General features: G+C 39.6%; 1 protein-coding gene across 2 annotated transcripts; it reads right to left on the bottom strand.

Annotated features, from left to right (window-relative positions):
• Positions 1-3181: 3181 nt before the first annotated feature.
• CLEC4E (C-type lectin domain family 4 member E) lies at positions 3182-13454 on the bottom strand. Of its 2 annotated transcripts, XM_043882485.1 has the most exons (6): positions 13193-13454; positions 12200-12292; positions 9321-9410; positions 7606-7757; positions 5134-5249; positions 3182-3510 (listed from the first exon to the last, which is right to left on the bottom strand). In XM_043882485.1, the coding sequence occupies exons 1-6, from the start codon at positions 13227-13229 to the stop codon at positions 3360-3362; spliced, it is 639 nt and encodes a 212-aa protein (XP_043738420.1). In that variant the 5' UTR covers positions 13230-13454; the 3' UTR covers positions 3182-3359. The 2 variants fall into 2 exon arrangements, with proteins under 2 accessions (XP_043738420.1, XP_043738421.1); XM_043882486.1 differs by lacking the exon at positions 9321-9410.
• Positions 13455-24774: the final 11320 nt, after the last annotated feature.

Genomic DNA, 24774 nt, shown 5'->3' with positions numbered 1-24774 from the left:
CATCCATCTCATTAGGACTGATTCAAATGAATTCTTTTTGACAGCTGAGTAATATTCCATGGTGTATATGTACCACAGCTTCCTTATCCATTCATCTGCTGATGGGCATCTAGGTTGCTTCCATGTCCTGGCTATTATAAACAGTGCTGCGATGAACATTGGGGTGCACGTGTCTCTTTCAGATCTGGTTTCCTCAGTGTGTATGCCCAGAAGTGGGATTGCTGGGTCATATGGCAGTTCTATTTCCAGTTTTTTAAGGAATCTCCACACTGTTCTCCATAGGGCTGTACTAATTTGCATTCCCACCAGCAGTGTAAGAGGGTTCCCTTTTCTCCACACCCTCTCCAGCATTTACTGCTTGTAGACTTTTGGATAGCAGCCATCCTGACTGGCATGTAATGGTACCTCATTGTGGTTTTGATTTGCATTTCTCTAATAATGAGTGATGTTGAGCATCTTTTCATGTGTTTGTTAGTCATCTGTATGTCTTCTTTGGAGAAATGTCTGTTTAGTTCTTTGGCCCATTTTTTGATTGGGTCATTTATTTTTCTGGAATTGAGGTGCAGGAGTTGCTTGTATATTTTTGAAATTAATCCTTTGTCTGTTTCTTCATTTGCTATTATTTTCTCCCAATCTGAGGGCTGTCTTTTCACCTTACTTATAGTTTCCTTTGTGGTGCAAAAGCTTTTAAGTTTCATTAGGTCCCATTTGTTTAGTTTTGCTTTTATTTCCAATATTCTGGGAGGTGGGTCATAGAGGATCTTGCTGTGATTTATGTCGGAGAGTGTTTTGCCTATGTTCTCCTCTAGGAGTTTTATAGTTTCTGGTCTTACATTTAGATCTTTAATCCATTTTGAGTTTATTTTTGTGTATGGTGTTAGAAAGTGTTCTAGTTTCATTCTTTTACAAGTGGTTGACCAGTTATCCCAGCACCACTTGTTAAAGAGGTTGTCTTTTTTCCATTGTATATCCTTGCCTCCTAAATTTCAAAAATTCTTTAATTTCACTTCAATTTTTTTGTTTGGTAAATTTAAGTAAAATTAAATTCATACTTTAAAAGAAATTTAAGTCGAAATTTCATACATCATTGCTGTATGATTCCTATCAATCTTAACCTATATCAACTTGGAATTCAATTCTTTTTTTAACTTTCATCTTTATACAGTTGTTGCTCTGTAAAAATTTTTAATAATAAATAGGTAACATTTTTAAAAGATGTAGTAAAGGGATTTTTGTTTTTTTAAAAAATTAGGGGCCCAAGAGGTAATAGTATTTAAATTGTAATAGTGGTTTATTTGGAGAACATGGTCTTGGGAATATGAATGACTGATTACTCTTTATTTTTTGTGACTTTTTGGGTTTTCTGGTGCCTAAGTATTTATATAACCCCATTTATAAAATATGATATTTAAAAATAGTTTCCATTGGATGATCTGCTTCTCAAAGAAGAATTTTTCTGATATATAATTTAGGTTCTAATGATCTTTACTCTAATAAAATCTTAACAATTCTTTTTTTTGGGCAAACTTTGAAGACTGTTAGTTGCATAACTTAACTTGTAAATAGTGAAATATATGCATTAATATTTTTATGTGTCTTTCAATATAAAAATAAAATTTAAAATATTATAGCCATCTGAAGTATCAAAGCCATGAACAAACACATTTCCACATATTTTTAAATGTTTCCTCATTTGATGTTTATGATATGAAAAAAGAAATTAGGAAGTTGAAGATATATTTATTGAATTTCTTTCAGGTTGAATGACTTTTGTTTTAAAGGCATATTGATTTCAAAAACACAGATTGTCATGCCTATGAGAAATAAACATTTGTAAAGAAAGCTAATATACTATATTTGTTTATTCAGTTGAATTTTCCCATTCAATGATTATACATTAATTCCAATGTATGATTTTGAGAGTCTATTTATGGTGCTGTGTGCAAGAAACATGCTTATAAAAGCTGCTGTGTCATTTACATATTCTTGAATAACCTTGTCAGTACTGACAGACTGTGCTGTGCTTAGTTGTTCAGTCGTGTACAACTCTTTGTGACCCCGTGGACTGTGGCCCACCGGGCCCCTTTGTCCATGGGGATTCTCCAGGCAATAATACTGGAGTGGGTTGCCATGCCCTTCTCCAGGGGATCTTCCCAACCCAGGGATCAAACCCAGATCTCCTGCATTTGCAGGCAGATTCTTTACCATCTGAGCTACCAGGGAAGCCCAAGAATACTGGACTGGATAGCCTATCCCTTCTCCAGGGAACTTCTTGACCCAGGAATGGAACCGGGGTCTCTTGCTGGTAGATTCTTTATCAGCTGAGCTACCAGGGAAGACCGCTGATAGACTATTATGCAATAAATGGACAGGCTTGTGACAGGAAAGGGTGAAATTGATTGTTCTCTTAGAATAATTTATATTGCTCCTGCTTTTTATGTCTTGGTTGGTTGACCATGAGGCATATGGGATTCCTGCTCCCTGACCAGGGATTGAACCTGAATCCTCTGCATTGGAAGGTGAAGTCCCAGCCACTGGACCAGCAGGGAAGTCCCTGGATGACAGTCTTTTTTGGAGCTAAAGGTTAGCATGGCCTTTCTATTAATAAGTAGGCAAAGTAAATGCCTTTGACTGGAAAGTCCACACCAGTCTTTTATTTATTTTTTTTAAATATTAATTTATTTTACTTTACAACATTGTATTGGTTTTGACATACATTGACTTGAATCCGCCATGGGTGTACATGTGTTCCCCATCCTGAATCCCCCTCCCTCTTCCCTCCCCATCCCATCCCTCACACCAGTCTTTTAATCAGGAATAAGTTCATGACTTGAAAAGTTTCCTACTCATTATAGAGGAGAACACAGTGAAGCAATATGCTTGGGTAGGGGGTAAAAAACAGAATGAAATCAAGAAGACAGATTTTTCAGGAACTATAAAGAAGACATGACACAGAGCCTGAATTTGAACTGTTTAAGACACTTTCCAAAATTCTCTTCTTTGCTGGATTTGGTGCTTGTTTGTGTCCCTGTATTTTCACATAAATACTCATAAATGAAGCATTTATACCAAAAGGAGAAAGGAATAGTCCTTCTCGCAGCATTGCTAGAGAAGCTTGGTAAATTCTGAGAAATCCCAAGACCGATGTAGACAAAAATGCACTTCAGTTGATAACCATGAATTACACCTTCAAAATGACTTATTTTTATTTATATCAAAGCAACAAATATTTATGAAGTCCTAAAAAAGTGCAATGCCTGCTTTTCTCATGTTGGAGTTGTGTGGTTATGATTACACTTGTTCTTTTTCCATTTATGCATTTTAGGGTTGTGCCTTGTGTCTTGAAGATTTTTCTTTTCTCAAATCTTTCTTTCTGGCATTTCGCAAACCCGAAACATACTGGAGAAACAGGGCACATCATTCCAGTTTTGCCTTGGATTTGAGGAGTCCCTTATGGTGGCGCAGTCCTCCAAGGTAATCAGGTTGTTGGGCTCCCCTGCATCCCAGAAGCTGAAAGAGAACAACAGGGGAGATTTACATGAGGCAAGGTGACTTACGCATGCATGCTAAGTTGCTTTATTCATGTCTGACTCTTTGTGACCTTATGGACTGTATGTAGCTCACCAGGCTCCTCTGTCCATGGGATTCTCCAGGCAAGAACACTGGAGTGGGTTGCCATTTCCTGCTGCAGGGCATTTTCCTGACCCAGGGACTGAAGCTACCTCTCTTACCTCTCCTGCATTGGGCAAGTTGGTTCCTTACCATTAGCGCCACCTGGGAAGTCCTATAAACTAGGCAAAATACATTTGTGTTTGATTTTACAACAATTTTATGAAAGAGATATTATAATCCCCACTTTGTTGATGAAGCAAAAGAATCTCAGAACAGCTAAACCATTTCTCTAAGTCATAGAGTTTGTGAATAGTGAAGTTAAATAGGACCTTTCTGACTTTCTATCCTGCTGTGGTCGCTCATGGCTTTAGACCCAAAACGGAGACGTTAGGGGAAAGAGGGATATCCTGGTGGATTTGTTTCCTTCACATACATAGCTCATATCGTGTTTAACTCCCCTTATCCTATAGAGTTTGTATTCACTGAGGTGCATACTTCACTGGGGCCAGAGAACAATGTTTTAAAGGGTCAGAACATCCTACTTTTAGTCCATAGGAATCTGTTGGCTCAGACTTCGCTTGTGGTGCGGTGTATACGAATTCACCTACCAATGCAGGGAACACAGGTTCAGTCCATGATCTGGGAAGATTCCACATGCCACGGAGCAGCTAAGCCTGTGCACGACAACTACTGAGCCGAAGCCCTCTAGAGCTCGAGACCCACAACTTCTCAGCCTGTGGGCCACAGCTACCCAAGTCCACGCACTCTGGAGCCTGCGCTCATCCACAAGAGAAGCCACCACAATGAGAAGTCCATGCACTGAAATGAAGAGTAGCCCCCGCATCTAGAGTCAGTCCTCACAAAGCAACAAAGACCCAGTGTAGCCAAAAATAATTAATTTTTTAAAATTCAAAGCTCTAAGAAAAGAATCTGTTGTTTTTCTCAAATCATTGTTTTTGTCTCATTGACTACAGTTTGGGGGCATAAGACTCCAAATTCCACTCTTTGCCTCCCCTGCATTTCCCATGAATTAGTGTTCAGTTTTAAGCCTCTTCTCATTTTGTCTATTATTTCCCTTTTTATTCTGAGGTAATTCTAGGAGATGGAGGAAGCAGATCCTTGTGCTTCTCTTTTCTGCCTTATATATCAGCTCTTTTTATTTTTGCATTTAATATCACCAAGAATGGACATGAATATACCTCCTGGACCAGAAGGAGGTTCTGAGGACTCTCCTCAACAGTGGTCTAACTTTACAGTTTGGGCTAGTGTTATAATTCTACTGGGCTTCCCAGATGGCTCAGTGGTAAAGACTCCATCTGCCAATGAAGGAGACACAGGTTCAATCCCTGGGTCAGGAAGATTTCCTGAAGAAGGAAATGGCAACTTGCTCCAGTATTCTTGCTTGGAAAATCCCATGAACAGAGGAACCTGGCAGGCTACAGCCCATGGGGTCTCAAAAGAGTTGGGCACAACTGAGCAACTAAACAACAACCAATAATTCTACTACAAGAAGGAAATTACCTCAGAGACTCTGTGAGAGGTGTACCATCTACCCATTTCCACTGACCCTCAATCACCTGATCTGTCAGTCCAATATAAAACTCTTTGTTTCTAGGTTTTGCATGGTGAAGGAATTCCTGTGGAAGACACACACAACAAAAGAGGAGATCATTTATTCCAATTCCAAACAAATGTTGAAGGTAATTGTTATTAAGAGAGAAGTAGGATTTGGACTGGAGATGATAGAAAAATGAGCCTGAAATGATAAGATTATAGAGGATTTATTTTGGTAAAGCATAGATAACATAAAATTACGCCAGTGAAAAGGAGCTTTCAACAGAGAAGCTTCTCAATAACTCATGCAAAGATTATCTATGGTTATGGGTAGCACAAAACATTATAAATCTTAGCTTAAATATAATGGACAATTTCTGCTTACCCTCTTCCACATGTTTCTAAACACACTGGTAATTCTAAAATGAGGTCCCCATATGTACCCCATCGTGTGTAAAATAAATAGCTAGTGGGAAGCTGCTATATAGCACAGGGAGCTCAGCTCAGTGCTCTGTGATGACCTAGAGGGGTGGGACAGGGGTGGGAGGGTGGTTCAAGAGGGAGCGGATACATGTATACATATGGCTGATTCATCTGGTTGTACAGCAGAAACTAACACAACATTGTAACGCAATTATGCTCCATAAAAATAATAAATAAATAAAATAAGAATAAAAATAAAATAAAATATACAAAATACAAACTAAAAATGAATAAATAAAGTAATAATTCAGTTCAGTTCAGTTACTCAGTCATGTCCGACTCTTTGTGACCCCATGGGCTGCAGCACACCAGGCTTCCCTGTCCATCACCAACTTCCAGAGTTTACTCAAACTCATGTCCATTGAGTTGGTGATGCCATCCAACCATCTCATCTTCTGTCGTCCCCTTCTCCTCCTGCCCTCTATCTTTCCCAACATCAGGGAATGAGTCAGCTCTTCCTATCAGGTGGCCAAAGTATTGGAGTTTCAGCTTCAACATCAGTCCTTCCAATGAATATTCCGGACTGATTTCCTTTAGGATGGACTGGTTGGATCTCCTTGCAGTCCAAGGGACTCTCAAGAGTCTTCTCCAACACCACAGTTCAAAAGCATGAATTCTTTAGCTCTCAGCTTTCTTTATAGTCCAACTCTCATATCCATACATGACTACTGGAAAAACCATAGGTTTGACTAGATGGATCTTTGTTGGCAAAGTAATGTCTCTGCTTTTTAATATGCTGTCTAAGTTGGTCCTAACTTTCTTTCTAAGGAGTAAGCATCTTTTAATTTCACAGCTGCAGTCACCATCTGCAGTAATTTTGGAGCCCCCCAAAATAAAGTCAGCCACTGTTTCCACTGTTTCCCCATCTATTTGCCATGAAGTGATGGGACCAGATGCCATAATGTTGGTTTTCTGAATGTTGAGCTTTAAGCCAACTTTTTCACTCTCCTCTTTCACTTTCATCAAGAGGCTCTTTAGTTCTTCTTCACTTTCTGCCATAAGGGTGGTGTCATCTGCATATGAGGTTATTGATATTTCTCCTGGCAATTTTCACTCCAGCTTGTGCTTCACCCAGCCCAGCGTTTCTCATGATGTGCTCTGCATATAAGTTAAATAAGCAGGGTAACAACATACAGCCTTAACATACTCCTTTTCCTATTTGGAACCAGTCTGTTGTTCCATGTCCAGGTCTAACTGTTGCCTCCTGACCTTCATACAGGTTTCTCAAGAGGCAGGTCAGGTGGTCTGGTATCCATCTCTTGAAGAATTTTCCACAGTTTACTGTGATCCACACAGTCAAAGGCTTTGGCATAGTCAGTAAAGCAGAAATAGATGTGTTTTTGCAACTCTCTTGCTTTTTTGATGATGCAATGGATGTTGGCAATTTGATCTCTGGTTCCTCTGCCTTTTCTAAATGCAGCTCGAACATCTGGAAGTTCACGGTTCATGTTTTGTTGAAGCCTGGCTTGGAGAATTTTGAGCATTACTTTACTAGTGTGTGAGATGAGTGCAATTGTGCAGTAGTTTGAGCATTCCTTAGCATCGCCTTTCTTTGGGACTGGAATGAAAACTGACCTTTTCCAGTCCTGTGGCCACTGCAGAGTTTTCCAAATTTGCTGGCATACTGAGTGCAGCACTTTCACAGCATCATCTTTTAGGTAATAATAATTGCAAATTAATAAATAGTAAATAAAATGAAGTCCCAGCCCTTTGTTTCCCCTGCCTTCCTAATAAAGGAATTAAACATGAACATTTCTTTTTATCCTGGTTTCTTCTAGTAAAGAAAATAAAGTTGGTAATGACTTCCAGAAAAAGTAAGAACAGCATGTATTTCAGTAAAGTCATGTGACACATAGAAATTGTGGGTCAAATACTATACACAGCATGTATGGGGTAAAGGGAGGTGGGTCCTGTGGAGGATGTTTCACGACACTGGAGGATGCTGTACTCAACTACCTGCTCCTCCTGCGTGTTGATAACCACCAGGTGAGCGCCCATGCTCGAGCAGTTTTTTAGACTTGCTGCCCAGGACATGGTGTTAACAGAAAAGAAGTAGCAGCTGGATTGAAAATGGACCCACTTCAATGGACAGCAATTCTTGACTGAACCTGGAAGGAGAGAAGTTTCTGTGAGAGTCTCACATGAACTGGGTAAGATGATAGAAACCTTCCTCTGAGCTGATAAGTTCTTCACTTAGAATCAGAAGCCTTGGAACCCCTTGTTCATGCTCCACATCTTACTATCCAAGACTTTAGGTAATTCCTCAGTCAACAAACACAAACAGCAATGTTCTTGTCTTTCAAGACATAATCCTTACTTTCTAGATGTCAGTGCCAATAAATATTAACACAACCATATAAAAGTGGTCTCCAACCATTTGGCACCAGGGACAGGTTTTGCGGAAGACAATTTTTTCACGGATCAGGTGGGGAAGCTGGTTTCAGGATGATTCAAGTGCACTGCATTTATATTGTACACTTTATTTCTAATCTAATGCCCCTGTTGATCTGACAGGAGGTACTGGTCTTTGGACTGGTACACATTTATTCTAAAGGTTTGCTGTAACATCCCCAAAGTTTCCTGTTTGAATGCTAATTGCACTTCCAAAATTTTATTCTTGTCCTCTTACCAAATTCTCATTATTCTCTGGCAGGCAAGATTTTGCATTTTACTTTTGAAAAACAGGACTCAACTCAATTACTTTACTTATCCCCAAAGAGATTGAGAACCCCTGATATATACAATCTTCCTTAGTTATGCTATTGACATGGGACCTTATTATCTGTTCATAGACTTCCAAGTTCAGAGAAAAATTATGCATTTTATCTGAGTGACCACTCAGCAACTGTCTCTCATGTTTTCCAAACAATGTACCCTCAACAGAATCTCCAAACCAGTTGTCCTACAGTTCTTAAAACTATAGAATTTCAGCCTATGAAGTTTATTAAAAATAAATAGCCCAATCCCTCTTCATTGAATGGTGAGGAAATTATAGCTCAGAGAAGGAAGTCAAGTAACATTTTGCTAAGACTTGGACCAGGACAATATGGAAGAGTATAGGGAGCATATTTCTGAGATATTTTCAAGTTTCCTTCCTACATTTTTTTTCTCCTTCACTTCATTTTGGAAGCAGGTGATGGATGAAAATAAAAAGCACACTTCTGGGAATAGCACTTCAACTTCTAGACTGACTCTTAAGCCATACACCTTGCATTTATTCTAAAGGTTTGCTATAATGTTCCCAAAGTTTCCTGCTTGAACACAAATTGCACTTTCAAAGTTTTATTCTTGTCTTCCAACTTCTCATTATTCTTTGACAGTACAGGCAAGATTTTGCATTTTGCTTTTGAAAAACAGGACCCAACTTGATTATTTTACTTATCCCCAAATCAATCTAAAGCCAGAAAATGTTGCTATGTAAATTTAGACGTTCAAGTTTGAGGTCTATTATACCTGACCCATTGGGCTTCCCTAGTGGCTCAGATGGTAAATAATCCACCTGCAATGTTGGAGATCTGGGTTTGATCTCTGGGTTGGGAAGATCCCCTGGAGGAGAGCATGGAAACCCACACCAGTATTTTGGAGAATCCCCATGGACAGAAGAGCCTGGTGTACTACATAGGGTCACAAAGAGTCAGACATGACTGAGCGACTAAGCACAGCACACATACCTGATCCATCATTATAGCAGGAGAGTTCCATGGAATCCCCAGGTGGCTGGAACTTTTTCTCATCACATAGTTGTAAGATGCCATATGTCACTATAAGGTAAAGGGGCACAGCTAATATTCATCACCCTTACTAAAAGCTTCCCTGGTGGCTCAGAGGGTAAAGCATCTGCCTGCAGTGTGGGAGACCTGGGACCGATCCCTAGGTCGGGAAGCTCCCCTGGAGAAGGAAATGGCAACCCACCCCAGTATTCTTGCCTGGAGAAGCCCATGGATGGAGGAGCCTGGTAGGCTACAGTCCACAGGGTTGCAAAGAGTTGGACACAACTAAGCGACTTCACTTTCACTTTAGTAAAAGTACATTTTATCTGACACTGATGAACCTATCTGCAGGGCAGGAATAGAGACGCAGACATAGGGAACAGGCTTGAGGACACAGTCTGGGAGAGAGAGGGTGGGATGAATTGAGAAAAAGATACATTACCATATATAAAATAGATTGCTAGTGGGAATTTGCTGTATGATGCAGGGATTTCAACCCAGTGGCTGTGATAAGCTAGAGGGGTGGGATGGGGTGGAAGGGAGACTCAAGAGGGAGGGGACATATGTATATTTATGGCTGATTCACAGTGTCATATGGCAGAAACCAGCATAACATTTTAAAGCAATTATTCTCCAATTAAAATTTTTTACAAATACATTAGATTTTTTTTATAGTTATAAAAGTACCAGCAGTTATGATATTTCCTTACTATCTACTTTTACTTCAACATGGATAGGAACTGAGGTTTGCTTACTCAAAGAAGAGAGAATTCACATTTCATGCTTTTCCTGATTTATGAAGATAAATGTACTTTATTTCAGGTTCGAAGACCCAAAGAAAACAAATGTGAAACTCACATTAAATACATTTGTATGGTTTTTTTTTTCTTGTAACAAAGCCCTAGCTGAGACAGAAGAGTAGAAGAAAACTTTTTTCCTCACCTACTTGGTAGAATGCATTTTAAAAGACAAATATTTTTGAAATGTTAATGTTTTCCTTGATTCCACAAACAAAATATACTTCTCAGCCAATTTCTTACCAAAGAAAGACACACATATGAATTTACCTGTAGAAATTATGGAGCTAAATATAGCTGTCTTACTAATGGTACAATATGCTTGATAAGTCCTAAGCAATAAGTTCTAGTCTAAGATGAAAATGAATTATCTATTTATTGAATGAACTTCGTTAACAACATGATGATGATAATGCAGAAGACTGGTTTCAGTAACGTTAAATGAATGAATTATTGGAATGGCCACTGATCATATAAATTGCCAAATTCAATTTAGCAGCTTGTATATTTTACCTGGATGTATTCCTAGTAGTGTGTGCATAATCTGGAAAAATAAACTCAACAGTGAGTTCAGTTCAGTTCAGTTGCTCAGCCGTGTCCGACTCTTTGCGACCCCATGAATCGCAGCACGCCGGGCCTCCCTGTCCTTCACAAACTCCTGGAGTTTTCAAGTCGGTGATGCCATCCAGCCATCTCATCCTCTGTCATCCCCTTCTCCTCCTGCCCCCAATCCCTCCCAGTGTCAGGGTCTTTTCCAATGAGTCAACTCTTCTCATGAGGTGGCCAAAGTATTGGAGTTTCAGCTTCAGCATCAGTCCTTCCAATGAACACCCAGGACTGATCTCCTTTAGAATGGACTGGTTGGATCTCCTTGCAGTCCAAGGGACTCTCAAGAGTCTTCTCCAACACCACAGTTCAAAAGCATCAATTTTTCGGCACTCAGCTTTCTTCAGAGTCCAATTCTCACATCCATACATGACCACTGGAAAACCCATAGCCTTGACCAGACGGACCTTTGTTGGCAAAGTAATGCCTCTGCTTTTTAATATGCTATCTAGGTTGGTCATAAGTTTCCTTCCAAGGAGTAAGCATCTTTTAATTTCATGGCTGCAATCACCATCTGCAGCGATTTTGAAGCCCAAAAAAATAAAGTCTGACACTGCTTCCACTGTTTCCCCATCTATTTCCCATGAAGTGATGGGACCAGATACCATGATCTGTTAAATATATATAATAAATGTGTTTGGACTCTCTTTTGTTGCTGTTGTTTAGTTGCTAAGTCATGTCCAGCTTTTTGCAATGGACTATGGCCTGACAGCCTCCTGCCAGAATCCATGGGATTCTTCAGGCAAGAATGGAGTGGATAGCCATTCCCTTTTCCAGAGGATCTTCCCGACACAGGGATCCAACCCACGTCTCCTGCATTGCCAGCAGATTCTTTACCATTGAGCCACCAGGGAAGGCCCCACAAGAACAATACAAATTGCCTAAGACTCTCTCTTTTGCCAAGTCTAACCTCTCAACACTTCTTTCCAAGAAGTGACTTCCTGTGCCTCTGGCTAGGATCTCAGAGAGGTTTACACTAATGACGAGATTACAGAGAGGGTGGACTCAGGGCCACTAAGGAGATAACAAGTGTGTACCATGAAGAACGTTTCACAGGTCACTGAAACTTAGTACCAGTTTTATGCTGGTTGGGGTTTCTGGCTTGAGGAGTAACCTGGAGATAAATATGGGGGAAAGCATCAGTCACTCAGTTGTGTCTGACTCTTTGCAACCCCATGGTCTGTAACCTGCCAGGCTCCTCTGTCCATGGGATTTCCCAGGCAAGAATACAGGAGTGGGTTGCCAGTTCCCTCTCCAGGGGCTCTTCCTGACCCAGGAATAGTACCCACATCTCCTGCATCACAGGCAGATTCTTTACCATCTGAGTCACCAGGGAAATGGAAATACCCTTTGTGGGAGAAGAGAACCCACAGTCAACAAGGAAGAATTCACTCCTAATGTTCACTAGGCAGCTTGAATGTGACCCTCAGAACTCACCAACACATCTGGTGATAAAACAGGCACTCAGGAGCAGGATGGCAGTGCCAGCAATGACCCAAAAGAACAGCTGGGAAGAGAAGCATCTTCTTTCTGTAGAAAGAAAGACATACACGTGGTCAATCTTCCCTAAAAAGCTACAAAAGAGATAAAAGAAATTTATATTTGACCCTGCTTATTTTCTTCCACTTGTATTACCTATACTGAGTAATTCCACACTTCAGCATGCATCAAGATCATTGGAAGGGTTGGCTCAAACAGATCATGGGGTCTCACCTCCAGAATTAAAAATTCAGTAGAGCTGGTATAGAACCCATAAGTTTCCAGGAGCTGAGAATGCTGCTGGCCTGGGGACCACACTTAGAGAAGCACTGAATGGAAAAGGTAGTAGTCTGGTAGCTCTCTCTGAACTCAGTCTCCTGCAATCTCTCCAGAAGAACATCTAGCCTTCTAAGCATCCTCTCTTATTTCCCTCTCTTTCATTCTCTGTCTCTCCACTCTTACTCTACTGGCATTTACTGGGCAACAAGTCAGTCTCCTCACTCCAGGAGACAACAAAATGGAGAAATGATGACATTTTAAGTACCAACAAAACAAACTGACCTTGGAGAGATACGAAGGGCTTTAAAAATATCGTTTTATTTTGATGGATAAAATTTCTCCACTTTCTTCCAGACCTCACTCATTCCCAAATTTATTGTCCTGTCCCCAGAATGTTTATCACCTCTTTCATGAAAAATCTATGAAAGCAAAGTGCATGCGTGCTCAATCATGTCCTACTCTTTGCGACCCCATGGACCATAGCCCACCAGGCTCCTCTATCCATGGGATTTTCCAGGCAAGAATACTGGAGTAGGTTGCCATTTCCTCCTCCAGTCTTCCCAGCTCTGAGATTGAACCCATGTCTCCTGTGACTCCTGCATTGGCAGGCAGATTCTTTACCACTGAGCCACTAGGGAAGACTGAAGGAAAAGGAATAGTTGCAAATCTTACCTGTGCTTTGTGATGCTGGTGATGTGGATGAATTCATTCTTTCTCTTTTCTCTTTTTTCCTTTCCTCTCCTCCGCACTGTCTCTTTCTTCCTCCTCCTCTCCTCCTCCCTGTCTCTGTCCTTAGTTTCTGAGTCCCAGAGTGCTTTGTTGATAAGAGCCAAAGAAAATGAAGGAGGAATACCTGATCTGTGCTTTAGGAAGCTCAACCCTAAGGCATAAGAAAATTAACTTGTTCTGTGGCTGTGTGTTTATGTCAAGATTTCCTTTGTTGCATAATGAGGACAAGGGAGTTTACCGGACAACAGTCAGTCTCCTCACTCCAGGAAACAACGAAATGGGGAAATGAAGACGTTTTAAGCATCAACAAGACAGACAGAACTTGTGGAGATATGATGGGCTTAAAAATTATTGTTTTATTAATATTTTGGTGGATAAATTTCTGTGCTTTCTTCCAGACCTCACTTATCCTTAAATTTTTCCTTGACATCTGTGGAGCTCACCTCTGCACTTCCAAACCACTTTGATCTTTACTATTATACATTTGTTAACGGAAAAGGGGGCTTCCCCGGTGGCTCAGATGGTAGTCTACCTTCAGTGAGGGAGACCTGGGTTCGATTCCTGGTTCAGGAAGATCCCCTGGAGAAGGAAATGGCAACCCACTCCAGTATTCTTGCCTGGAAAATCCCATGAACAGAGGAGCCTGGCAGGCTACATTCTATGGGTTGCAAAGAGTCGGACAAGACTGAACTGAAAAGGAGACACATTGGACACAAAGCTGGGCGTGTGGTTTATGTATTTTTACCTTGACCATGTGAATTTCTTTTCACCTTTTATGCTTTTTCTTCCACTTTCATTTGAAGCTCTTAAACAGTCTATTACTTTGGATTACATATGCCCTTTATCAAGTGATGGCCACTAGGCTATTTTACAGGTTCAACTCAGATGAACAGCCTTGGGAAGTATGACTATACACTTTGAAACTCATCTCAATTTCTTACATCATAACATAGCTTCTGAGGTTCTGGAGGAGGCTCAGTAGGAAGTTTAATTCTACTGTTCTAAATTACTTGGGGGTTTTATTTTATATTAATATTATAGCCTATTTCTCTCAATGGGAAAAATGAATTTGAGTGCTGGAAGAAATAATTTCAATTAGACGTTGGAATACAGTGTGTTTCTGGAAGATTAGTTGGATATAGTCATGTTCTGTTACTTAAGGATAAGATTAACTGGTCTCAGTTGATTTAAGCTCACATTTGTTTTATATATATATATATATATATATATATATATATATATATATATATATACAAAACCTGGTAATCCCCACACCCAATGACTCACAGACTTCCCATGTGTTAGAAAATATCCCTGTTCTCAAAGGGACTTTTTATTGTTTGAATGTATTGGTCAATTGCCTCCACATTTTCCATTTAACAGTTATATAGATTACAGAATGCTTGCAAATTTTACACATTTATTTTATAAACATACACATTTTTAATATATGCTGTCAGCAAATGGCTTTGAACCACTAGATAGAGAAAGTGTCTAGTGGGTGAGTTATATGAATTATTAAATGGTGAATCACACTAACTACAGCCCATTATTTATTATTATCAATCAGCAGGAATCAATACGAATGAACAGTTATGTTAATAATTTAATGAATATACAATTAGCTAGATATTAATGATTAATAGCCCTGTTTTCATCAACTAAAATACGAATATGATTGTATCCCCTTTGTTTTACTACTTTTCTCCAAGTTATAAAAATAGTATTTTTATGTTCAATAATACGAGAAAAATGTGACTAGTGAAAGACCTCCCTCTATCCTTAGTCCATACTTCTAAAGCCAATCACAGTTGATGATTTTTTCTTACATACTTTGAGAGATTAAAAACAAATTATTTATTTATTTTTGGCTGCACTGGGTCTTTGTTGCTGAAGATGGGCTTTCTCTAGTTGTGATGAGCAGGGGCTAGATTTTGGAAATCTACCACATTTTCCTGAAGCTGACATGAGTAGTATGACATAAGCTCTCTTAGCCTGCAACCCAAATTTCATGTTTATTTGGAGTACCATCTCATCCTTTGTCATCCCCTTCTCCTCCTGTCTTCAATCTTTCCCAGCGAGTCAGTTCTTCATATCAGGTGCCCAAAGTATTGGAGTTTCAGCTTCAGTATCTGTCCTTCCCATGAATATTCAGGACTGATTATGAGGATGAGATGGTTGGATGGTGTCACCAACTTGATGGACATGAATTTGAGTAAGCTTCGGGAGTTGGTGCTGGACAGGGAAACCTGGCATGCTGCAGTCCATGGGGTTGCAGAGTCAGACACGACTGAGTGACTGAATTGAACTGAACTGAACTGGAGTATCATAAATCTATATCAGTGCAATTCTTGTAAATATTTAAATCTTGACTCTCTACTATGAAAATTAGGGATTACAATGCCTAGTTTATAATGCTGATTTTAATATTGAAGCATGTCAGTATAAAGTGATTTTCTTATACACATTTAAGACAGTAAAAGATGAATCAGTCACATTCCTTCCCTCTGCCTATTGAGAAAGCTCATCCCAATTATAAAACCTGGTGCTGGGAACTTCCATGATGGTCCAATGGTTGAGAACCTGCTTTCCAGTGCAGGAGACACAGGTTTGATCCCTGGCAGTGGAAGTAAGATTCCACATGCTGTCAGGCAGTTAAGACCTCACACAGTCAAATAAATAAATAAATATTTAAAAACACCAAACATAGTGCTTTTCATTATAGCTTTGCTTTTAACTGTGAAAAGTGAAAGGGAAAGTCACTCAGTTGTGTCCAGTTCTTTGTGACCCCATGGACTATACAGTCTGTGGAATTCTCCAGGCCAGAATATTGGAGTGGGTAGCCATTCCCTTCTCCAGGGCATCTTCCCAACCCAAGGACTGAACCCAGGTCTCCAGCATTGTGGATTCTTTACCAGCTGAACCATCAGGGAAGCCTGTTTTCAACTGTATTCAAATAAAAAACCTGTAAGATATAAATCAATAAACATGAATTCTAAAGATCAGGATCAAAGAATAAGTCATATTGTGCATATTGCAAATCAGTCCTGAATATTCATTGGAAGGACTGATGTTGAAGCTGAAACTCCAATTCTTTGGCCACCTGATGTGAAGAACTGACTCATTTGAAAAGACCTTGATGCTGGGAAAGATTGAGGGTGAGAGGAGAAGGGGACAACAGAGGATGAGATGGTTGGATGGCATCACTGACTCAATGGACATGAGTTTGAGTAAACTCCGGGAGTTGGTGATGGACAGGGAGGTCTGGTGTGCTGCAGTCCATGGGGTTGCAAAGAGTTGGACACGACTGAGCGACTGAACCGAACTGAACTGAACTGTGCATATTGCTAATTAATGTAGTTCACTTCATTATAATGTATACCTGACTTTATAATGTTGAACTTACAACCCTTTATCATTAACATTTAAAAAATAAAATCCAAATATCTGCAGCAATAAACAAATAAACCTGAAATTTTGTCTCAAGTCAATTATTTTCACTGTAATTTAATATCAAAGCCTTACCATGAAATGTAACACAAAGACATGACAATATAGGAACATTAATTACTCAATAGAGCACAATAGAATTGTGACAGTCATACTGCAATTTTTTCTTGTGGGAAAAACCCTTCCTCTTCCTTATGGGAGAGTAGAGAATAAGATGTTTTTGCTACTTCACTTTTCTTTAATCCTTTCTTAGTCACATTCTTGAATAATTGTGAAACAGTCTTCCTATATCAAATATGATTTTTCATGAATTTTGTTGAATGAGATTTTGGAACTTTTCTCCCTTATGAAATTTTGAGGTGACAAAATTGATATTCTGCTGTTAATTTATCTTTGTAATATGTGAATAATTCCCAAATAGAATTCATCTTAAAAGATCTAAATGGAAATTAAGTGTCAAAAATATTTTATTTTTAAACTAGAACACTTTCTAACACCATACACAAAAATAAACTCAAAATGGATTAAAGATCTAAATGTAAGACCAGAAACTATAAAACTCCTAGAGGAAAACATAGGCAAAACACTCTCTGACATAAATCACAGCAGGATCCTCTATGACCCACCTCCCAGAATATTGGAAATAAAAGCAAAACTAAACAAATGGGACCTAATGAAACTTAAAAGCTTTTGCACAACAAAGGAAACTATAAGCAAGGTGAAAAGACAGCCTTCAGAATGGGAGAAAATAATAGCATACAAAGCAACAGACAAAGGATTGATCTCAAAAATATACAAGCAACTCCTGCAGCTCAATTCCAGAAAAATAAATGACCCAATCAAAAAATGGGCCAAAGAACTAAACAGACATTTCTCCAAAGAAGACATACAGATGACTAACAAACACATGAAAAGATGCTCAACATCACTCATTATCAGAGAAATGTAAATCAAAACCTCAATGAGGTACCATTACATGCCAGTCAAGATGGCTGCTATCCAAAAGTCTACAAGCAATAAGTGCTGGAGAGGGTGTGGAGAAAAGGGAACCCTCTTACACTGTTGGTGGGAATGCAAACTAGTACAGCCACTATGGAAAACAGTGTGGAGATTTCTTAAAAAACTGGAAATAGAACTGCCATATGACCCAGCAATCCCACTTCTGGGCATACACACTGAGGAAACCAGATCTGAAAGAGACACGTGCACCCCAATGTTCATTGCAGCACTGTTTATAATAGCCAGGACATGGAAGCAACCTAGATGCCCATCAGCAGATGAATGGATAAGGAAGCTGTGGTACATATACACCATGGAATATTACTCAGCTGTCAAAAAGAATTCATTTGAATCAGTCCTAATGAGATGGATGAAACTGGAGCCCATTATACAGAGTGAAGTAAGCCAGAAAGATAAAGAACATTACAGCATACTAACACATATATATGGAATTTAGAAAGATGGTAATGATAACCCTATATGCAAAACAGAAAAAGAGACACAGAAATACAGAACAGACTTTTGAACTCTGTGGGAGAATGTGAGGGTGGGATGTTTCAAAAGAACAGCATGTATACTATCTATGGTGAAACAGATCACCAGCCCAGGTGGGATGCATGAGACAAGTGCTCGGGCCTGGTGCACTGGGAAGACCCAGAGGAGTCGGGTGAAGAGGGAGGTGGGAGGGGGGATCGGGATGGGGAATAAGTGTAAATCTATGGCTGATTCATATCAATGTATGACAAAACCCACTGAAATGTTGTGAAGTAATTAGCCTCCAACTAATAAAAAAATTAAAAAAAAAAAAAAAAAAAGAACTGCCATATGACCCAGCAATCCCACTTGTGGGCATACACACTGAGGAAACCAGATCTGAAAGAGACACATGCACCCCAATGTTCATCGCAACACTGTTTATAATAGCCAGGACATGGAAGAAACCTAGATGTCCATCAGCAGATGAATGGATAAGGAAGCTGTGGTACATATACACCATGGAATATTACTCAGCCATTAAAAAGAATTCATTTGAATCAGTTCTAATGAGATGGATGAAACTGGAGCCCATTATACAGAGTGAAGTAAGCCAGAAAGATAAAGACCAATACAGTATACTAACGCATATATATGGAATTTAGAAAGATGGTAACGATAACCCTATATGCAAAACAGAAAAAGAGACACAGATGTACAGAACAGACTTTGGGACTCTGTGGGAGAAGGCGAGGGTGGGATGTTCTGAGAGAACAGCATCGAAACATGTATATTATCAAGGGTGAAACATCACCAGCCCAGGTTGGATGCATGAGACAAGTGCTCGGTGCTGGTGCACTGGGAAGACCCGGAGGGATGGGGTGGGGAGGGAGGTGGGAGGGGGTATCGGGATGGGGAATGCATGTAAATCCATGGCTGATTCATGTCAATGTATGGCAAAAACCACTACAATATTGTAAAGTAATTAGCCTCCAACCAATAAAAATAAATGGAAAAAAAAACATAAAAATAATAAAAAATAAAGAGCGCTTTGTCTAACAGAGGTATTCTGCAAAGATTAGATTATGATATAATTAATTTCTATTGCATTTGTATTTTTCAAATTTTATAAATGTGTGTATGTTATTTAAATTTTTATGAATGATTGTATTAATGCTATTTATAGATATTTCACTTTTAGTGTACCTACTTTCAATTTCCTTGTTAATTTTACCATTTTAAAATAAAGAACTTTTATAATAACTACTATTTAACATTAATAGTTCAGAGTTTTTAAGGAGAGTGGAAGTGACCATCATAAGTTAGGACAGATATAAAGAGTTACCCATTTACAACGGTTTATGACTCCAAAGCATTAGCTTTAAAAAATAATAAAGTAATCTTTAAGTTATTTAGAATATATATTTTCCAATAGAAATAAATAAGTTCTCAAATCAACACCTGGAAAATCCCATGGACAGAGGAGCCTGGCAGGCAACAGTCCACAGAGTCACACAGAGTTGGACATGACTGAAGTGACTTAGCACACATGCACTCACAAATCAACACAAAAACTTGTTTAACCCATCAGAATTTTGAGGTGTTTGCTAGTAGCTTGTTCAGACTATCTTTTTGTAAATGGAGAGAGGTATTGTGCATTTACAGAGAAAAACTTGAGCCACTATTAACTTGCCAACCAGGTGACTGAGCAGTCAGCTCGGTGCAGCGTGTACTATGATATGACTTCATTATTTCCAAACAATGTCCTCTACCATGCTGTGTCAAAATTCTCTTTTTTGCTGAGTAGCAGATATTTTAATATCTTGGCAGATCCTTTGGTTTTCAGGTCACTTTCACTAGGCAAGTTGTGAAACTTGTCTAACCCATCTTAAAGCTGATTGTATATATCTTACATATATTTTCCTCTTTCTCCAATGGATCTTCTAACCCGCTGAGCCACAGGCATGGGCCATGGCCTGAGGAGTCTGCAGCCAAGAAAGGAGAAGGTATTCTGCCCTTTGTTTTTAAAATATATATATTGGGATGGGGAGGGAGGTGGGAGGGGGGATCAGGATGGGGAACACATGTAAATCCATGGCTGATTCATGTTAATGTATGGCAAAAACCACTACAATGTTGTAAAGTGATTAGCCTCCAACTAATAAAAATAAATGAAAAAAAATGCATATAATTATATACATATAGCTTCCCTGGTGGCTCAGATGGTAAAGAATCTGCCCACAAGGTGGGAGACCCAGATTCACTCCCTGGATTGAGGAGATCCCCTGGAGAAGGAAATAGCAACCCATTCCAGTATTCTTGCCTGGAGAATTCCATGGACAGAGGAGCCTGGCGGGCTAAAATCCATGGAGTCACAAAGAATCAGATATGAATGAGCAACTAACACACACACACACACACATTTAGTTGCAACAGGTCTTAGTTGTGGCCCTCGAGATCTTTGATCTTCATAGCATTCAGGATCTTTAGTTGCAGCATGTGAAATCTAGTTTTCTGCCCAGGGATCCAATCCAGACCCCCTGCATTGGGAGGGCAGAACATTAGCCACTGGATCACCAGGGAAGTCTCTGTTCTGCTCTTTAAATAACTTCCCTCTTTGAAATATCCCCCTCCTTTCAGCTTCTGCATTTGGTCTCTCTGTTTCAGGGCACAGAGAGGAGAGAAGTCATGCTATGCTTTTGGCCCATGATTCCTGGTGAGGGAGCGTTGGCTGAGGCTTATTTTGGTTCCTCTGCCTGCTAGTGGTGTAATGTGCAGTTTGGGCACATTTTCTTGGAGGCATGTTTCAGTTTTGTCTCTACCACCTAGTACTGCCTCAGAGAAATAAATTCCCCATTTATAATTTTACACCCATAGTTCAGGGTAAGAAATTCCCTCCCTTGGAAGCTGTCTGAGAGTCAGGTAGCTCCTTTGTTCTTGTTTATACTCTTGAGCTCCTTCATGTGAAGTCAAGGAAACCAGGGGTCTTCTCCCTCTCTTTCTTTCCAAGCACACTACATCATGAAGCACTTTCTCTGACTGGTATATACAACTCCATCAGCCTCTTGCCTTCAGAAGGTACAAATTATCTGTATAAGTTATCACCAAATTGTAGGGAATGTGTCAAGCTTTCCCAGAACAACTTGGGAAGCTTTCCCACCAACTTCAGGTGGTGAGGAACAACTTCACCATCTCCATTAGAATATAAACTTCTGAGGACAGAGAATTAACTAGTTTGTTCATCACTGTATTCCAGGGGCAGAGAACACTTAAGACATCATAGGTGTTCATCCTAGGTAATTTTTTTAAGCTTTAACATTTATTTATTTTTGTCTGTGCTGGGTCTTCACTGCTGCATGGACTTTCATCTAGTCGCAGTGAACAGGAGTATTCTCTAGTTGTAGTGCACCGGCTTCTCATGTGGTGGCTTCTCTTGTTGTGGAGCACAGTTTCCAGGGTGATTGGGCTTCAATAGTTGCAGCTCCTGGTCTCTAGAGCACAGGCTCAGTACTTGTGGCACATGGGCTTAGTTGCTACGAAGTATGTGGGATCTTCCTGGATCAGGGATCAAACCCATGTCTCCTGCATTGACAGGCAGATTCTTTACCACTGAGCTACTGGGGAAACCCCAATATTCTTTTTACTGAAAGAATAAACAAAATAATATCAAGAATTTGGTTTTTTAAAAATCTTCAATATAGGTTGGATAACATCTGGTTTCAATTAACCAAATAACTGATAGCCTAGTGGCTATAAACTGGTGGTAATTTGGCTTGCTTCCCATTGAGGATATGTGGCAATGTCCAGACATTTTTGGGCTTCCCTGGTGGCTCAGTGGTAAAGAATCTACCCAAAATGCAGAAGATGTAGTTTTTCAGTTTTTTATTTATTTTTCTGGACAAGAAATTCTTTTGTACAGTTGATTTCTTCTTCTTCTTCTTCTTTTTTTTTGTTTAAAAAAGTTTATTTATTTGACTGCACCAGGTCTTTGTTGTCACATGTAGGTTCTTTGATCTTCATTGCAGTGTGTGGGATCTAGTTTCCTGACCAGGGATTCAGGCTCCCTGCATTGGGAGCTCGGAGTTTTAGCTGTTGGATCCTCGGTCATTTCTTATTTTTCAGTAATAAATCAATCCTTCATAAAAATCTTTAAAGGGAGAAGGCAGGTGGACTGGGAAGGGACTGGGCTTCCCCCTCTGTTGGGTCTTCTCAATTGAAAATGCACAAGGGCAAGTGCCTCCAACTTCTTGATTGCTAGAGCTTCACTTGGAGTTGGCCATGGTGGCCACTGTGGCTGCAGTCGTATGGCAGGCTACCCCAAATAACAGAGGTATTGGAAATAACTGATACTCAGTAAATTTTTTTTTTTTCTTAATTGAAGAAAAAATGGTGGCTCAGAGGTAAAGAATCTGTCTGCCAACACTGGAGATGTGAGTTCCATCTCTGGGTTGAGAAGATCTACTGGAGGAGGAAATGGCAACCCGCTCCAGTATTCTTGCCTAGAAAATCTCATGGAGAGAGAAGCCTTGAGGGCTACAGTCCATGGGGTTGCAGAGTTGGACACAACTGAGTGAATAACATTTTCACTTTCAAGCAGAATGTGGATGATAACCAAAGAAGGTCACAGAGGAAAAAAAAAAAAAGAAGGTCACAGAGGAGGAGTATACTGGGGGGAGGGAAGAAGGGAGGAGGGAGAAATAAGGTGTTTGGAACATGTGGAGACTGAAGGTCATTGTAAAGACTTTTTTTGTCAGACTGAAATGGAGAACGATTACAGGGTTTTGAGCAAAAGACTGACACAATCTGACTCAAGTTTCAAAAATAGTCACTCTCAGAATAATCTGAAGGAAGACAAAGAGAGGCAGAGAGACTTGCCAGGATGTTATTACTGTCATAAGCACGGGGAATCTAAATACTAGTATTGTTTAAATCTGAGGATAGACAGAATGTGATGGTTAATTTGATGTGTCAATTTGACTGCATCATGGGAAACCCAGACATTTAACTAAACAGTATTTCTGGGTGTGTCTGTGTCATTATCATCATTTCACTGATTTTCATCAGATCCCCTGGAGAAGGAAATGGCTACCCACTCTTGTATTCTGGCCAGGAGAATTCAATGGATAGAGGACCCTGGCAGGTTACAGTCCATGGGGTCGCAAAGAGTTGGACACGACTGAGTGACTTTCACTCACTTATTTATCTGTGACTATACTGAACCCACACTTTTACCTAATTTCTTTTTCTTTTTTTTGACCATGTCACACAGCTTGTGGGATCTTAGTTCCCATACCAGGGATCAAACTCTGACCCTCAACAGTGAAAGTGCAGAGTCCTAACCACTGGACCACCAGGACTGTGTTCAGTTGCTTCAGTTGTGACTGACTTGTTGCAAACTCAAGGACAGACCAGGCTCCTCTGTCCATAGGATTTTCCCAGCAAGAATATTGGAGTAGGTTGCATTTTCTCCTCCAGTGGGGACTGCCAGAAAGTTCCCTAGCTAAATTTCATATAATTTTGAGTCCAGTGAAATTATTGAATGACTGCCTTGTACCAACTGATGTGTTAAGAGCTATGAATGCTGTGTAATTGAACAAAATAAAGTAAATGATGAGAGAATAAACAACAAATAAGTTAAATAAATTTCGTTTCTGTATAATTTCTTTCCTGGAGTAATGGTGCCCTCGTGTGGCTCTAGCTGGCTGTCAAATCATTTCACAATTACTTTAGGAGTTCAGGGTGCTTATTATGAAATGCTGTGACATATTTGTCTGCATGTGTGCTAAGTCGCTTCAGGCATGTCCAGCTCTGTGTGACGCTATGGACCGTAACCTGCTAGGTTCCTTTGTCCCTGGGATTTTCCAGACAAGAATACTGGAGTGGGTTGCCATGCCCTCCTCCAAGGGATCTTGCTGACCCAGGGATTGAACCCTTGTCTTTTATGTATCCTGCACTGATCGCCACCTGGGAAACTCGATGTATTTGTCTAGTAATGTTAAATTATAATGCAGAAATTCACATTAAACTTTCATCTCACTCTATATTTGGTGATAGAACATCTGTACGTGTGTACACAGCTCATTCTCATTATTCAGGGTCCTTATATCATGTGATATCACTGGGAACATGGAACTGGAGACCACTGAACTGCTCTCCTAGTGATAGTGAGGCTCTGGTCACATTTTTGTCAACAGATTGATATAAAAATCTGGCTTATGTGTTTTCTATTAAAAAAATCTTATTTAATATATTTTGTTATAAATTAGATAACAAGTAAAGACCCACTGTTTAGCACAGGAATATTCAGTACTCTGTAATGGCCTATATGAGAAAAGAAGCTAAAAAAGAGTGGTTATATGTACATGCATGGCAGATTCACTTTAATGGACATCTGAAACCAACAGAGCATTGTAAATTATACCCCAACAAAAATTAAAATATATATTTTTATAAGTGTATATATTTAATACATATTTTAATTTTTATGAGAGGCCTGGCATGCATGGAGTCTCAGAGTCGGACACGACTGGGTGACTGAACAACAATAAGAATGCTTGACTGGTTCACACGGCAGAATTTTACCAAGAAGCCAAGAGTGTGAA

Source organism: Cervus elaphus, chromosome 22, assembly GCF_910594005.1.
Source record: "Cervus elaphus chromosome 22, mCerEla1.1, whole genome shotgun sequence".
NCBI classification, from domain to species: Eukaryota; Metazoa; Chordata; class Mammalia; order Artiodactyla; family Cervidae; genus Cervus; species Cervus elaphus.
This window is presented reverse-complemented; position numbering and strand designations above follow the sequence as displayed.

Coding starts and splice junctions, on each gene's coding strand:
- CLEC4E (XM_043882485.1), bottom strand. CDS start 13,229: ATGAATTCATCCACATCACCAGCATCACAAAGCACAG. Junction 12,293..13,192: donor ACCAGCATCACAAAGCACAG/GTAAGATTTGCA, acceptor TTCTTTCTACAG/AAAGAAGATGCTTCTCTTCC. Junction 7,758..9,320: donor CTGCTATAATGATGGATCAG/GTATGTGTGCTG, acceptor CTCTCCTTCCAG/GTTCAGTCAAGAATTGCTGT.